The sequence below is a fragment of the Hylobates moloch genome, unplaced genomic scaffold (genome assembly GCF_009828535.3).
Source record: "Hylobates moloch isolate HMO894 unplaced genomic scaffold, HMol_V3 SCAFFOLD_14, whole genome shotgun sequence".
NCBI classification, from domain to species: domain Eukaryota; kingdom Metazoa; phylum Chordata; class Mammalia; order Primates; family Hylobatidae; genus Hylobates; species Hylobates moloch.
In genome coordinates, this window is record NW_026652289.1 from 79,553,946 (window position 1) to 79,571,792 (window position 17,847).

Consider the following 17,847-nt stretch of genomic DNA (forward strand, 5'->3'; position numbering starts at 1 on the left):
GTTTCTAATAAAAATACAAAAAATTAGCCGGGCATTGTGGCACGTGCCTGTAGTCCCAGCTACTCGGGAGGCTGAGGCAGGAGACTCGCTTGAACCCAGTAGGTGGAGGTTGCAGTGAGCCAAGATCACGCCACTGCACTCCAGCCTGGGCGACAGAGTGAGACTCTGTCTCCGCCCCACCCCCCAAAAAAAAAGTTCTTGAAGGAAATTATAAGTGCTATTCCGAGGAACATAACAATAATAAGAAAGTAAAACAGCCTTATCGCTAACATGAAGCAACTTTTAGTGGTCTGGATAGAAGATCAAGCCACAACATTCTTTTAAGCCAAAACCTAATCTAGAGCAAGGTCCTAACTCTTTTCAATTCTATGAAGGCTAAGAGAGGTGAGAAAGCTGCAGAAGAAAATTAGAAGCCAGCAGAGGTTGGTTCATTACATTTAAGAAAAGAAACTATTTCCATAACATAAAAAGGCAAGATGAAGCAGCAAGTGTTGATGTAGAAGCTGCAGCACATTATCCAGAAGATCTAGTTAAGATCATTGACGAAGGTAGCTACACTAAACAACAGATTTCAAATGTAGACAAAGCAGCCTTCTATTGGAAGAACTGCCATGTAGGACTTTTATAGCTAGAGAGAAGTCAGTGTCTAGCTTCAAAGCTTCAAAGGACAGACTATCTTGTTAAGGTCTAATGTAGCTGGTGACTTTAAGTTGAAACCAATGCTTATTTATCATTCCAACAATCCTAGGCCCATTAAGAATTATGATAAATTTACTCTGCCTATGTTCTGTAAATGGAACAACAAAGCCTGGATGACCAAACATCAGTTTATAGCATGGTTTACTGAAAATTTCAAGCCCAGTGTTGAGATCAGTAGATCTAACAACAACAACAACAACAACAACAAAACCAAATAAAACTAATTCCTCTCAAAATATTACTGCTCATTGACATGTGCATAGTCACCTAAGACCTCTGATAGAGATGTACAAGGAGACTAATGTTTTCATGTCTGCTAACACAACATCCATTCTGTACCCTGTGAGTCAAAGAATAATTTTGACTTTGAAGTCATACTATGTAAGAAATACATTTCATAAGACAATAGCTGTCTTAGACAGTGATTCCTCTGATGGATCTGGGCAAAGTAAATTGAAAACCTTTCTGCAATGGATTCATCATTCTAGATGCCATTGAGAACATTCATGATTCATGGGAGGTGGTCAAAATTTTAACATGAACAGGAGTTTAGGAAAAGTTGACTTCAACCCTCATAAATGACTTCAAGGAGTTCAATACTTCAGTGGAGAAATTAACTGCAGATGTGGTAGAAATAGAAAAGGACTAGAATTAGAAGTGGAGCCTAAAGATGCAACTGAATTGAAGCAATTACATGATACAATTTGAAAAGATGTGGAGTTGCTTCTTATGAATTAACAAAGAAAGTAGTCTCTTGAGATGGAATCTACTCCTGGTGAAGATGCTGTGAACATTGTTGAAATGACAACAAAGAATTTAGACAATGACATGAGCTTAGTTGATAAAGTAGTGGCAGGGTTTGAGAGGGTTGACTTCGATTTTGAAGGATGTTCTACTGTGGGTAAAATGCTATCAGTATTGCATGTCATAGATAAATCTTTTGTGAAATGAAAAGTTAATAGATGCAGCAAACATCGCTTTTTTTGTTTGTTTGTTTTTTGTTTTTGAGATGGAGTCTCACTCTGTCACCCAGGCTGGAGTACAGTGGTATGATCTCGGCTCACTGCAACCTCCACTTCCCGGGTTCAAGTGATTCTCCTGCCTCAGCCTCCCCAGTAGATGGGATTACAGGCGTGAGCCACCATACCCGCCTAATTTTTGTATTTTTAGTAGAGACACGGTTTTTCCATGTTGGCCAGGCTGGTTTCGAACTCCTGACCTCAGGTGATCCTCCCACCTCGGTCTCCCAAAGTGCTGGGATTACAGGTGTGAGCCACCCCAAGCCCGGCCTTTTGTCTTATTTTAAAAAATTACCACAGCCTTCCCAAGCTTTGGCAACCACCACCTTGATCAGCAAGTAGCCATCGACATCGAGGCAAGATCCTCTAGCAGCAGAAAAATTATGACTGGCCGAAGGCTTGGATGATCATTAGCATTTTTAGCAATAAAGAATTTTTGAATTAAGAAATATCCATAGTTTTTTAGACACAATGTTATTGCACACTTAAGAGACTACAATATAGTGCAAACATAGTGTTTTGTTTGCTTGTTTTGTTTTGTTTTGTTTCTGAGACAGGGTGTCACTCTGTTGTCCAGGATAGAGTGCAGAGATATGATCATGGCACACTGCAGCCTCAAACTCTGGGGCTCAAGTGATGCTCCCACCTCAGCCTCCTGAGTGGCTGGGAATATAGGCACGTGCCACCATGCCCAGGTATTTTTAAATTTCTTTTGTAGCGACAGGGTCTCCCAGTGTTGCCCAAGCTGGTCTCAAATTCCTGGGCTCAAGCAATTCTCCTGTCTTGGCCCCCTAAAGCACTGGGATTACAGGAATGAGCCACTGTGTCCGGCCTAAACATAACATCTATATGCACCGGAAAACCAAAAATTTATGTGACTCATTTTATTGCGCTATTTGCTTTATTGCAGTGCTCTGGACACAAATGATCTCTGAGGTGTGCTTGAAATTGAGTATAACCAATTAGCAATGGTAGTATTGTCACTAGGTTTCTTGCATGCACTCTTGCCAACCTCCTCCAATCTATTCTAACTGTAATGCAAATAGATTGAACTTTAAGAAACAAATGTCATGTCACTTCCCTCTTACATGCCTTCAAATGCTGCACATTACTCTTAGGAAAAATGCCAACATCTCTATCCTAGCCTATATGGCCCTGCCTGTCTCTCCAGCCTTGTCTCAAACTTCTTTCTCCTTTGCTGTGAACCAGCCAGAGAGACCTTGCAGTTCTTTGAATGTGCGACTCTTTCCTACCACAGGGCCTGTTTACTGCTGTTCCTCCAGCTCAGAAAGCTCTTCTTCCACCTCTTTCATCTGGCTTCCTCTTCCTTTAGAGCTCAGCTGAAGATTCCCTTTCAGTCCCTAACCCTCCCCCAGAAAGTAGGTCAGCCCCTCCCTGCCCCATTCTGCACTCAGGGCTGCACATCTCAGAGCTATCTACAGTAGTTACTTACCACAGTTTTAAAATTACACTTTAGTACTTTAGATTACTTGGTTAATTAATGTTTGATTAAATAGTCTATGCCTCTCTTGCTAGATTCTAAACTCCATGAGGTCAGGGACCATGTTGTTTTGTTTACTGCTATATCTCCCTGGCACATAGTAAGCAAAGAATAAATCTTTATTCAACAAATGAATGAATGAGAGGGCTAAGAATCTGTATCTGTAAAGATTAAATATTAATGGGCTGGAAGAATTTGGTTGTAGCGGTGCATGTGCACACACAGTAGATATACATGCACATCTATCAGTTTTTTAGATGTGTACTCCAGAAAGGTAGAGGTGTAACAGATAATGTGACTAGTTGATAAAGAGAGAATACCATGCTGTTAACTTATTCATCCATTTTTTATTCATATTTGTTCATTCGAGTGTCACAAGAAGGAAAATTTGTTTTTATTTGAACAGCTGGCACTATAATTTTCCTTAGGAAGAGAATTGCCTTGGTTGCAACAATAACACAAAAGGCTGTGGAAAGTATTTGGGTTAAGAAGTTAGTCCTTACCCCACACCATTCGCTATACCACCAAGCAGTGACAGATTAATACCAGTCTAGACATGTAGCTTTCTGATCATCTGACCTGTTGTAGAGATAAAGTTTAGCAAAATTAGAGAAAAAAGTGACTAGCTCAGCTCTTAGTGGATTCCTCCTCTGTATCAGTTGTCACAACTTGGTCATTATTATGAACTATACAACAGACATTTTAAAATCGAGGCCACTAAAAAGTATCTGGCTCAGGAAATTCTATGCTTTTGATTGAAATATCTATTCCATAGACCCCAGACAGCAGTATTGAAATTGTATTGTAAGCAATAACACATTTGATTTATACTCTTACCTTAATGGAAGACCATCCCACTTCTGCATAAAATAGAAAAATGTAATTATTGACATCATGACAGAAACAGTGACGCTGGAGCACAAAATCCATGGACCGTTCTTCTTGTCCTCTGAATAAAAGATGTAATCGGATGCAATCATTTCATTAATACACACATGGCCCTGTAATGGGAATACAGAGGACCAGATGGCCAGGAGTAGACTGAGATGAAATGAGATGGGTGTTTGCAGTTTAGCAACTAACTACTTAGCCTGTATGGATTATATTAAGTACATACAGAACCACATGAACACATTTTCAGAATGAAATTTGGACTTTGTGTCCGGAAGCACCATCCCCAGCATGAGGAAAAAGCCCTGCAAGGCTGTTATGCCTGAGTAGTGGGTAGCATATATCATTGCATTAGTGCTCAAACGTGACTGCATATTGAAATCACCTGGAGAGTTTTAAAAATATATATTAAAGCATAGATCTCACCTCCAGAAATGCTGAGTTAATTGGTCGGGGTACAGCTTAGGCACTGGGATTTTTCGAAGCTCCCCATGTGATTCTATGGTGTAGTAAAGTTTAAGAATCATTGCATTTGTGTAATTTCTGTATTTCCACAAGTAGGAGCACTTTGTTGATCAATAAAAGAAGCAAGTGCTTGTGTGGTGTCATTTGGGAGGGCTCATAACACTACACCCTTGCCCCCAAACAGCTATTCTCTCCTTATGCATAGTGTTTGGAAAACTACCTAGGAAATTTCATTTCTTTGGATGAAGGCTTTGCAACTTAAATGAGGATAATTCTTCTGAGAAGGATAATACATTAAGTGGTTATTGGTTATTAACACTCTGGTGTGCGCTCGTTTATCGGATTACTTTCCTTTATGGTGGTGGAGTGACATGCAGGGACTGCATGAAGCACAATGGTGGGAGGCTCCAAGGTCAATAAGATATGAATTCAAGGTAAGTTCCAGGAGAGAGTTGACCAAGGCAGTCTATAGTCAAGGTAGAATGATGAGTACATACCAAAAAGAGACAGTGTGAGAATCTGAAGGTCAGAGATGACTGAACCAGATCACACAGGCAAGTTAGAGTCCATGCTCGTGACAAACCCTTGGCTGAGCATGAGGTGAGTGATAAGTGAGAGGTAGCTCCTTTCCAGCCTCACCTCAGCTGCAGAAACAAGAGGCTCTTCACACTAGATTTGACTATTGGTGCCTAAGAGTTGATCAGAAGGCAAGTAGTTGACAAGAACTAGAAAAATACAAAAGCCTCTGTGCTGCGTAATGCCTGAGCTCCCAGAGTCCCAGCAAAAACAGAAATTAGCTGAATTTCAGGGAGTCAAGATATCAGGCAACCAGGGGAGTCCACATACAATTATGAGCACAAGAAGGATACTTGAATATAAGCTTCATATCTTAGAGAAGTTTCCTTTGGGATGAATATCAATTCCTCGTAATAATCTTGGCACCAGGATGGATTCAACTTTTAGCTCTTGTAGCAGTACACTCTGATGCGGAAGAAGAGCAGGAAGGGCACATGTGGGAAAAGAAATATATTCTCCCAGCTTAACAGTTCTGTCAAGGGCAGGTCCTACCGATGTGCATTTCTCCTGCAATTTCCTCATCTCTTTCATACAGACTAGAAAGGCACTCAGCAGGAAGCCCTGCTATATCCTGCCTTGCTGGGCCTCTGGCTGGACAGCAACAATGAGAGTGAAGGGAAGGGTGCCTAGACACCAGGCAGGCAGGCTCTTCTGCACTGTAGCTGAATGCTATTCATGGGAATAGCACTGACTTCAAACAAATCTCTTTGTGCAGGTTTAACGAGCCCCTCTGGGAAGCTCCTGATGTGAATGGGAATCACGACTTGATATAAAAGTGAAAGATTATGTGTCAGCAGGGATGATTTGATTCTTAATGCAGTGTTAATTTATTTGCTGTGATTTCACACATCTGCTTTGGCCACAATACCATATTACATTAATCTCTGAGATATTATTACACATAGGTATATTCTCTATATATAAGGTAGTCGGGGAATGGGGGAATTTGTATATGTAATTTTTTTAAAGGATATATACTCTTTTATTCAAAGAACTAGCAGGCAGAAGACTTCAGATTTCCCTACCATTTGGATACATAATCTCTTGGGCCTAAGACATGATTTAGCATTTGGGTCCATGAGATGGCAAAATAATTTTGAAGATAGCAGATTCTGGAGAATCTTAGACCACAAAGCAAGCCACTATATTTAGGGCTACTTAAGATTGGTACGTTGGACAGCTCTACTCTCTTTGGAAACATTGCTTCATAAATTTTTTCTGAACAGCAAAAACAAGTGTTTTCCTAAACATTTGAACTGAGGCTTATACATAGGGAAGGACACACGAAAGAAAAAAAAGAGAAAAACCACTTTGCAGCAAAGAAAAATAGATTCCATCTTCCACTTATGTTCTTTTGAGTCTCCCAAGACAGGTTGGGGTTGACCCTTAAGAAGACAATTTGATGATTTCATTAGGAAACAGATGTACGTAGGTCACTGGGGGAGATAAAGCTCAGTTAATCCTAGCTGTTTGTGAATGAAATGTAGGAGAATTCAACACAGAGATCAATTCCAAATCGAATGCAGTCCCTCCCATGCCACACAAATTTCAGGAGGCTACAGATGCTGGTCCTTCCCAGGGCAGATGTATCCAGGACTGAGCTCAGCTCGCTGGGGTTGCCTCTCTGATGCTGCAGCCCAAGCCTTACCTGCTCAGCAGCATTCCCCCGGTTAGTTCAGCGGGTGTCTGGACTGCAGTAGTGAGAGAAGAATGGAAGTGAGGGCAGGGGGCTGGTGGTCAGTAAGAAGGCTTTCTATTGAGGGGTCCAGGCTATCCTAAGCGTGTAGGAAGTTTCACTTCGCAAAGGGAGCCCCTTTCTCCTTTCTGACTTGAATATTACTTGTGATTGTGGAGGACACCCAGGACCCACTTCTCCTCAGGAGAAGTGCAGTTCTGCCAGGCTGAGGGGAATAGAGAGCCAGAATAGCTGACCTTCTCTTTCAACAAATGCTTGAGTTTAAAGATGCTATGAAAAGAACCATGACATATGAGCATGCTCTCTGATCTCTAGGAATTTACAGTCCAGTATAATAGAGGTCAGTAGATTAATGTTCATTCTTACAACATATACAAAGCTTCTATGAGGTCTCATTTACAAAACATTTGAAGCTGCAAAGCTGAAAGGTTCACCTGGGAGTCTGTGGTTGAGAAGGGAATGAAATTTTGAGCACATACAAGGATAAGAACAAATCCAGACATCCCTATGTAGTAAATGGAATCATTGTTAGTAACTCTACATTCTCTCCTGCATTATAACATTCAACCACACCCTTTGCTCCATGCCTTTGCAGTTTTTCCCACTAGATGTGGAGAATATTTCCCTGCTCTGTTAATGGAAAATACTATTTGGTAAGACATAGATTTGCAAGGTCAACAATCTAGGTATTTTTTTCCTCTAAGTGTTTGGAGGTGAGCATGTTCCCACCTTAATTCCCCTTTTCTTCTTCAAATATCACATTTTTTTCATACTTTTAAATAATTTTGATCTTCTCTAGGATTCTGAATACCACATTCTTCATAGCTTTTCCTTTGCTACCCATATGATTTTAGGCAAGCTATCTAAGCTTTGGGTCAGTTTTAACATCTATGAAACAAATGGATGATAGATTTCCTCATCCCTAAGATTCACTCCTGCCCTAATAGTCACGGAACTAAAAGTTCTCAGGTTTTTCTTGTTATTGCAGCCGCGGATGAGAACCTGTTAATAATACAGCTACCTCAATCTTGTTTCCATAGATTTCAATTTAGCAGAATTGGGATGGGATTGCAGCATCTGTATTTTTTTTTTTTTTTTTTTTTGAGACGGAGTCTCGCTCGGTCGCCCAGGCTGGAGTGCAGTGGCGCAATCTCGGCTCACTGCAAGCTCCGCCTCCCGGGTTCACGCCATTCTCCTGCCTCAGCCTCTCCGAGTAGCTGGGACTACAGGCGCCCGCCACCACGCCCGGCTAATTTTTTGTATTTTTAGTAGAGACGGGGTTTCACCCTGGTCTCGATCTCCTGACCTCGTGATCCGCCCGCCTCGGCCTCCCAAAGTGCTGGGATTACAAGCGTGAGCCACCGCGCCCGGCCGCAGCATCTGTATTTTTAATGAAGATCCCCAGACAGTCTGTTGTGCAGCAAAGTTTATTCTGTGAGCATTCTAAGAATTTCATTGTTTTTCATCCAAAACTATTACTTTGATAAACAGAATGGCTCTTAAATAAGATGTAATGGAAAGAACTTCCAAGCTGCCTTAAATGGGGGTATTCAATCAGAGGAGAGTTGAGATAATCGGAATCTATCAAGAAGATACAATGCCCTGAGGAAACTGAGAGATGCCCGGATCCACAGAGAACCATTTCACATTTAATGCCCATTTGTTTTATCAGAACAAATTATTAATTGAAAATGGAGTTGACTGGACTTGAAGGAGGAAGTACAATGTAGTAACTGTGAAATTTATGAGTGGTTATTAAAAATAAAAATGGTTATTTCTGAAGTGTGGTGGTGAGACTAAGATTTTTATTTAAAAGTAGCCTACACAGTCCAACCGATGAGTTTTAAAATATAGGTTCTATATATATGCATCTTTGTGCATTTATACACCTATGTTGTTTACACATGTTTATATGTGGAATCTATATAGCATATTAAAGTATATTTCAAAATAATACACAAGTGATCAACAATTCAGTCATAGCGTAGTGTCTGAAAACTGCATTTCCTGCAGTCTATGTTCTTAGGATCATAATCTTTAGTGGTTTGAGAAAGCCAACACATAAAATGACAATTTTGAGTTGTGCAGCCTATTTTGGGACATTTAAAGATGTTAAACAGATTTCCCTCTGGACTTACTCATTCACTTCTTGGCTAAGATCATTTACTATATGAGAGTCTGCCAGACAAGAAGGGAATACAGGGACCTAGGGCCAAGGGGAGTAGAAGGGAAACCTGGGAAAACACACCAAGTTTGGGCTAGGGGATCACCATTCCATCTGGAAGCTAACCGGATAATAGGGTATACATTCGTCCTCACCCTTGAACTTCCCCCGTGTTCAGTGGATAATAGGGTATCCATTCGTCCTCACCCTTGAACCTCCTCCGTGTTCAGAAGGAAACTAATAAATCACTTTATCCCTCTCTCCATTGTTAGTGGACTCTTTTACTCCTTTGCAGTGAAAGGCTGCTTTCTTGGGGTAAAGGTGTCAACCTTAGCAGAGGATTTCAGTGATCTTTCTGGCAGCAAAGCTTAGACTGTGTGTTTAAACATCATTTTATGAAGAAGTACACTGTGAGTGGACTGAGGGCCATGCCCTGCACCTTTCTTCCCAGTCCCTGGGCCACCAACTACCCAACCACCTCGGTTGTTCCAGAAGTGAAGGCTCACCATGGTGTGGCTTATGTAATACACATATGTGCTATGATCCCTGTGGATAATTAAGGCTAGGTCCCTTTATATGCCTAGGACAAGTCCCTTTATACGCCTAGGACAAGTTAGCAACCCTTTCAAGGTCGTGTTTTCAAAAGGATGACAACTACTTTCCCAATGGACTTTTGGTACATTTACATCAAACACTCCCAGCTACAGTGTCTCTTAATACTGACCCCTGGGCTAATTAGCAGCTTAGTGAGATTGTTTCCATTTTTCAGCGACCAATTAAGTAGTTGCTCTAGACAGAACTGACAATACAATGTGAATTTTAAAAACCGGGATCGGCTGGTTGAAGGGAGAAAGCCAAACCCAGTAAGGAAAGTGGGGGCAGGATGAGGCTGTGAGTGGCTCTGTTTCTGCTACCAGAATACTGGGTCTTAAATTCAGATCAAATCACAGTTTACCTGACGAGTACCCCGCCCGCCCTTCCCATTAGTAAAATAATAATAATAATTTAAAAAGAGCCGAGCATCTGGGTTAGGGCAAGGGGAAGCGAGACCTTTAACCATGGCCACCCCACTCGCTCTTTGCGAGGCACCTGTTAGATGCGCTCGTGTACCCTGACCCCTATACCGAGAGACAGCTCCACACCTGCATTTACCCTTCAGCCTAAATGGATTCCCATCAAGCCTTTCTCACTCCACTGTCGGATCCACAGAGGCACCGAACCGCAGCCACTCTGCAGAAGCACTCTCAGCCACTCTGTCCCCTAAGGGAGATTTAAAAGTGGTCGCCCCCACTCGCCCTCCCTCAGCCAACATCTCCATCTAGGGAAGGAATTTCAGTTGTCTCCCGGAGGCAAAAAGCTAAAAGGTGAGGGATGCACCGAGAGAAGAGAAGATACCTTCTCACTCCCCTCCCCACTCACCCACGCGTCCTCTCCCGGCTCCCCCTCCGCCTGCTTGGGTCTGGCGGTCAGGTGAGGTTACCTGGGCTCCCCGAGAAGTCCCGAGGGGCGCTGCAGTCCTTCTTTTCGAAATTGCCCCGCTCCCCGCCAGGCCCCCAGGACTCTTGCCCCTCTCCCCCCGCGCGCGTCCCCGGCCCCTCGGGCTCCGACGCGCAGCGACAGCCGCACGGCGCGCTCTGCTCCCCTCCGCCGACCTGGCGTGACGCAGGCGGAGACTACTTAAGGGCGGATTAGAGGCGGCGGCCGCGGATCCCCGAGCCCAGCATTCGGCTCCGCGCGCTCCGCCCTGGCCTCGCAGGCTGCCGCGCCGGAGCGCCAGGTGCCCGCCGAAGTAGCAGGAACAGAGCGGGTGCCCGGACCCTCCCCCGGCCCCCAACCTGCGGCGGAGAGCGGCGCCGAGACCTCTCTTGGGCGGGCGAGTGCTCGAGGACCTACAGGCTGCCACCCCGCCCCGCCCCTCGTCCCGGCGTCCGCGGGATCCAGACCCGAACCCCGCACAGCGCCCGAGGTTCGTGCCCTCTCTCTGGACAGCGCCAACTGCCCCATCGGTCGGGACGCGCTTGGATTTCTTTCCCCATTTCTTCTCTTTTAAGTACAATAAAAGGAAAGGGGGATTCTAGGATTTTTTAAAAAATTGCTTCTTTAATTGGGAGGCAATTCACTCCCATTCTGGAGGTGCGGCCCGGGGAGGGGCCAGGAGCGGGAACGTGCCCGGTGCTGCCCAGTCTTTGTCTGCTGCCTCCGGATGCACAGCGATGGGGGAATGGACCATCTTGGAGAGGCTGCTAGAAGCCGCGGTGCAGCAGCACTCCACTATGATCGGGAGGTAAGGGCGCCAAGCCGGCGGTCAGCGGGCCCCGTCGGGCGGCCCCGGGAGTCCCTTCTCACACCTGGACTGAGTCCCCCGCTCCAATCCCCAGTCCGTCCTCTGCCTCCTTCCCATCGTCCTAGGTCAAGGCCCCGGTGTTCCCGGCGATGAGGGATTACCCGACACCCCGCGATGCCCCCCTCCTCTAGCCACTCCTGACCAGCTGCCCATCCCTTCCCCATCAAGCAGCACTGGGGCTTCACTCTTCCCACATCAGAAAAGGAGCCGCTGGCTCAGTCTTGGTCCCTCCACTCTCCAGAGTCAGAGCCAATCTCCATTCGGTTCCCTAAATAGAATCTACAAAGAAGGCAGGATTGCATTTGGACAGAGAAGGGCAAATGGGGAGATGGATTTGCTCTTCAGAGCAGATGCCTCTTTTCTCAACAAATAATTACTAAACCAAACTTATTTGGCGGTGTAAACTTACCAAGCCTACACACCCAATTGCCATTTTTGTGTCTGTATCCATATCTATGTCTCTATCTACCTAGCTTTATATATATATGAGTTCAATATATATGAATATATATTCATAGCCATCTGCTTATATAAAGCATTAAATTTAATATTCATGTTGAGAATAAACAAAATATACACATGGAGTAGTTTCATACACACCCTGTGTGTAGACCTTGAAGCATGCACCTTCTGTAAAGGTATTCTGTGTGCATTTACCATATCCAGAGTGAAGGTGTGTTTTGTGTTTCTATACATTCTATATATAGAGAGGAAATCTATCTGTTGCAAGTAGACTATGTCCAGTGTATGGAGCTGTGTGTACCTGGGATCTCTATAATATGAAATATTCCCAGCCTACCAGCACTCAGCAGAAAAGGAAGAGACAAAAAGCTTTCCCAGATTCCCAGTTCAGTACCAGCCCGGGATGGACAGCTCCCCAGTCAAACGACTGGTAAACACCAGCAAAGGGAAGGGAGGAGCAGGGGTTTCCTGTCAGTGACGCAGCCCGTGAGAACCTCTCTCCCTCCCTGTTCCTCTGCTCAGGATTCTGTTGACTGTGGTGGTGATCTTCCGGATCCTCATTGTGGCCATTGTGGGGGAGACGGTGTACGATGATGAGCAGACCATGTTTGTGTGCAACACCCTGCAGCCCGGCTGTAACCAGGCCTGCTATGACCGCGCCTTCCCCATCTCCCACATACGTTACTGGGTCTTCCAGATCATAATGGTGTGTACCCCCAGTCTTTGCTTCATCACCTACTCTGTGCACCAGTCCGCCAAGCAGCGAGAACGCCGCTACTCTACTGTCTTCCTAGCTCTGGACAGAGAACCCCCTGAGTCCATAGGAGGTCCTGGAGGAACTGGGGGTGGGGGCAGTGGTGGGGGCAAACGAGAAGATAAGAAGTTGCAAAATGCTATTGTCAATGGAGTGCTACAGAACACAGAGAACACCAGTAAGGAGACAGAGCCAGATTGTTTAGAGGTTAAGGAGCTGACTCCACACCCATCAGGGCTACGCACTGCATCAAAATCCAAGCTCAGAAGGCAGGAAGGCATCTCCCGCTTCTACATTATCCAAGTGGTGTTCCGAAATGCCCTGGAAATTGGGTTCCTGGTGGGCCAATATTTTCTCTATGGCTTTAGTGTCCCAGGGTTGTATGAGTGTAACCGCTACCCCTGCATCAAGGAGGTGGAATGTTACGTGTCCCGGCCAACTGAGAAGACTGTCTTTCTAGTGTTCATGTTTGCTGTAAGTGGCATCTGTGTTGTGCTCAACCTGGCTGAACTCAACCACCTGGGATGGCGCAAGATCAAGCTGGCTGTGCGAGGGGCTCAGGCCAAGAGAAAGTCAATCTATGAGATTCGTAACAAGGACCTGCCAAGGGTCAGTGTTCCCAATTTTGGCAGGACTCAGTCCAGTGACTCTGCCTATGTGTGAGAGGGCAGGTTTCATGAAGGTCTGGAGGACGGCAAGGAGCCCCAAGGCAGATGACCGCTCAGAGGTGACTGTATCTACCCTCATTTATGTGACCCTCACCATTAAGATGTAGGATAAGACTGGATAAAAGAAGATTTTGCATCAATGGGAGAGGAGGAAAAGTGGAACCATTTTCACATATCACCTAATTGGTTCCACAGAGACAATTGGGTAGAGTGATGAAATGGATCAATTAGACTTCTTTGGGCCCTTTCTGTTTATGGCCCAGCCTGATCCTGATAATGCTGAACTTGCACAGCTACCAAGTAGGACTTAGCCCTGCTAAGCTCTTTATTCTGGTGAATGGTGTGAGTTGAGTACTTCATTGATATAAAATCTGTGACCTATCTCAACCCATCCCTTTATCCTGAGCCATGGGACAAACATCCTTGAGGCACCCTTCATGTATCTCCCCCACCAGCATGCCCCTTTCCCTCAATCCAGAATAGCATGCCAGCTTTTTTTTTTTTTTTTTTTTTTCAGAATCTGGCCTTACATTAGACCTAATATGGTTTATTTGCAAACTTAGAGGGAATTACATGGGGTGCTTATTGGAGAACGGCCATGGCAGAGGTTTTCATTAGAGCCCCATCTGACTGGCCCTTAGTCATGATGAAAACCTTAGGAATGTCTCAATAGTTCCAATTTTCTAACTCAAACTGCACTGGTGCTGTTTACTAGGGATGGGGGATGGGTGGGAGGGAGGGAATTGCAATATGCAACTACAATACTTTTGTGAGATTGTTGTTGCAGTGTTAGGCACATGCTTATGAGCGTCAGGATATTTCTGCCTTCCAGCTTGTGGACTTTGGTTAACATTAAAAAGACTTTTTTTGGTTAATATCAAGAGTGTCTACCTGAGCCACAGCATTTGTAACTGGTGTATCTCACTCATTTTCTTACATAGTTTTGTTGTGCAACACAGCTGCACGGTCATTTTGCCATGATTTGAATTTACCTGTGTGCTTACACCAGAGACCTTAATCATCCCATGTCAATCCTGATTTATTATATTTTCAGTTACTTTTTGAAACACACACACACATACACACACACATACAAAATTACTGGCCTAAAAGACCTGGAACTAAACACTATTGGCTAACATATGTTTACGGTGACTTATTTGAGACATATACCAAAGGTTCAAAAACCTATTGCATTGGACTGTCAATATGTTTCCTTCTTTTTGCTCTTATTTATTTAAGTGCCATACTGTACCTTTCATATCCACTTTGTATTTAGTTAAAATATTGGCCAAGAGAAATATCTGGGTAATGTGCTTTTATGAAGCGCTTTGTTCCCTTTGAATTATCATTATCATTTTTGATTTAGATATGGACATGGTGTAACACACAACTAAGAATTTGTTTAAAATAAAGTTCTTGCCTTTTTTTGTAAAATGGGAAGAGTCTGCACTTTTTGATTTGGGGTATATTTATTTAAATGCATGATCAAAAATGTTATAACAGCAAAACATTGGGGGTAGGAAGTAAGTGATGGTTGAATAATATTTGAGGAATGACCAATAAAATTCAATCAGCCACTAACAGATGAAGAGAGACTTTTCATGGATATTTTCTTCCAAATCAATGTTTTATGAATGTTCATAAGGGAGCAGTGAGATATTCAAATTGTATTATTTATTAACTCCTTTCCATTTCAGCTCAAAACTTTCCTTACTTGTCTATTTCTTATAACACAGATGTCAATACTACATCATATTAGCCCATTCCAGGAGTGGAATTTTTTTTTCTTTCCACCACATTTTTTTTTTCCTGCCATGGATTAATCATTACACTTGGCAGGCATGCTATTCTTTCCATGATCTCTTCAGAATCTGATGCTTAACACAATGCTAACCCGGTAGTCAAGCAGATCTCTCTAGACCAGCGCTGCCAGTAGAACTTTCGGTAATGATGGGGATTTCTTCTATTCATGCTGCCCAATGTGGCAACAACTAGCCACATGTGACTACTGAGCTCTTAAAACATGGCTAGTGCAAATCAAGAACAGAATTTCTAATTTTATTTAGTTAATTTAAATAGCCATGTATGGTTGGTTGCTACTCTATTACACAGCACAGTTCTAGACTTTTAATCAACCATTTCTTAGTGGGTTCTTCAAAGGAGATTGATCCTTTACTTACATGTCATAAGACATTACTTTTTAGCCACAACATTTTACTCTCATTTTTGGTAGTTTCTGTCTACATGTGGTCCCATTATTTCAGCAGGCTGGTGTTCTTTCTCAGTTCTTTAGTGCTACTCACCTTGTAACTCCAATGAGCACTTGGCTTGAACATTGCGAAGCAACGTGGGGTTTCCTGGACGATTGCTTTTCAAACACGATTGTTGCATCTCAACTATGGCAGCACAGATGCCAACTTTAGAACGAAAATATGTTCATTTCAATCTATAGGTTTCTATCTGCAGTATAAATAAGCAGTTGAAGATGATTATCCTTGAGTAAAGAAACAGATCCTCCTCCGTTTTGTGTTTGGTAAGCTAAAAATGTTTTAAGACGTCTCCCAGAGATGGAGGAAGAGTGTTGCTTGAGAGCTCTTAGCATATGCTTGGGTGTGAAAGAAATAGGAATCTGTGTGGAAAACAAGGTCTGTTGTATTTATGCCTTGATGTAGGATTAAAAGAACCGTAGTGTTTCCTGGTAGAAATGCATCCCATATGAGTGGGGTTGATCTATTTCAGTTCTGTGATGTTTCCCAACACCTACACATGGCAAAATTATTAATTCAATTGTCAGCAATGGAGAAGAAAACACTTTCTTTCAGAGTATAGAGTCTTCCCTCAGAATGACCATTGGTGTTGGTCTTTCGCTTTCTATGTAATAACGGAAATACACTGATGATTTTACGGTTCACATAGCTATGTGATAGATGTGACCTTAATTTGTATTTTGTGAGAGAACATCACTGATATAGCCTCTTAAATTTAAGAGACATTTGTTGAATTGCAGGCCCTCTTGGCCTGTGCACAGCTATATGTGAGCGCATGTGTGTGCATGTGTGCATGTATGTGCGTACACTGGTTAAGTAGTGGGTGGCAGTGCATCAAATTGGTTTAAAAGTTTGGAGAATAGCCTGGAGAAACTGAAGTTGCTTAACCTGAAGAAAGAAAAGCTGAAAGGGCAGAATTTGTAATTTGTAAGTGCTTAAATATTTAAAGGGTAAAAAATATGAAGGATAGTAGTTGTACTATCTGTGACCTCTGTGGACAGAGAAAAATGATTGGACTCAAAATCCAGGTGGGAGTGGTTTTAAAAGCACTAGAAAGAACACTGTTACCTTTTCACCTCTCTCTTTTTTTTTTTTTTGTAACTGTTTTTCTCTGCAGGGAATACCGGTCCATCTACCTCCTTTCACTGGATGTGTTCCTCCGCACCCATTAAAAATCAGTTTGGCTGTCCCCTCACCAGTGAACCTATTCTAAACCCTTCTCCAGCCTGGCTTAGTGCTCCTGCTCTGAGTCCTCATAAAAGTCACTTTGCTGGTAACTTGCTGTGTGGAGATGAGACAATTCTAGATCAGGGCATGGTTCCTTGAGGACAGAAACTATGCTTTACCCATTGTAATCATATACAACATTTATTGTCATCGTCTCAGTGTTTCATCTGGGAATGGTCTTATAGACTCAGAATGTATGAAAGCTAAACACATCCTGTGAAGACATTAAGGAAAAGCTTTTACAGTACAGTTGAAGAAATCAAAAGATCTAAACTCAAGACAGCGGGTTTCTGAAAAAGTGGTGTAAGCATTCATCTTGGAAGGCTGGAAAACTTTATTTAGATGGAACTTAGAAAATATTATTTACGTGGGTTTTGTTTTCTTTGTTTTTTTAAGACGGAATCTCGCTCTGTCGCCCAGGCTGGAGTGCAGTGGCGCAATCTCGGCTGACTGCAAGCTCCGCCTCCCGGGTTCATGCCGGCTTCAGCCTCCTGAGTAGCTGGGACTACAGGCGCCCGCCACCACGCCCGGCTAATTTTTTTTTTTGTATTTTTAGTAGAGACGGGGTTTCACCGTGGTCTTGATCTCCTGACCTTGTGATCTGCCCGCCTCGGCCTCCCAAAGTGCTGGGATTACAAGCGTGAGCCACCGCGCCTGGCCAGTTTTGTTTTCTTTACATTTTATTAAGTGTATTAGTTCGCTAAATCTGGTGCCATAACAGAATACCACAGATTGGCTGGCTTAAACAACAGAAATTTATTTTCTCACTGTTCTGGAGGTTGGAAGTCCAAAATCAAGGTGTTGGCAAGTTTCATTTCTTCTGAGGCCTCTCTTATTGGCTTGCAGGTGATCGTCTTCTCATGATGTCTTCATGTGGTCGTTCCTTTATGCATCTGTAGCCGTGGTGTCACTTTGTGTGTCCAAATTTCCTCTTCCTATGAGGACACCAGTCAGGTTGAATTAGAGCTTCATTTTAACTTAATCACCTCTTTAGAGGCCCTGTCTCCAAATAAAGGCAGGTACTGGGAGTTAGGGCTATCAATATATGACTTTTCGGTGTGTGTGTTGGTGGTGGGGGGGGCACCATTCAGCCCATAACACCAATTTTCAC

At 43.4% G+C, this 17,847-nt stretch overlaps 1 protein-coding gene and 1 long non-coding RNA gene across 2 annotated transcripts in view; one reads left to right on the forward strand and one right to left on the reverse strand.

The window, feature by feature from the left end:
- The window catches only part of LOC116481843 (uncharacterized), a 58,002-nt gene extending 47,373 nt beyond the window's left edge, over positions 1-10,629 (reverse strand). Inside the window, exon 1 of the long non-coding RNA XR_004251645.1 lies at positions 10,492-10,629. This is a non-coding gene — a long non-coding RNA (uncharacterized LOC116481843). The remainder of the gene's footprint in view (positions 1-10,491) is intronic.
- An 85-nt stretch (positions 10,630-10,714) lies between these two features.
- GJD2 (gap junction protein delta 2) lies at positions 10,715-14,676 on the forward strand. Its single transcript, XM_032175091.2, has 2 exons — positions 10,715-11,295; positions 12,340-14,676. Exons 1-2 carry the CDS (start codon positions 11,225-11,227, stop codon positions 13,232-13,234), a joined length of 966 nt encoding a protein of 321 aa, XP_032030982.1. The 5' UTR covers positions 10,715-11,224; the 3' UTR covers positions 13,235-14,676.
- Positions 14,677-17,847: the final 3,171 nt, after the last annotated feature.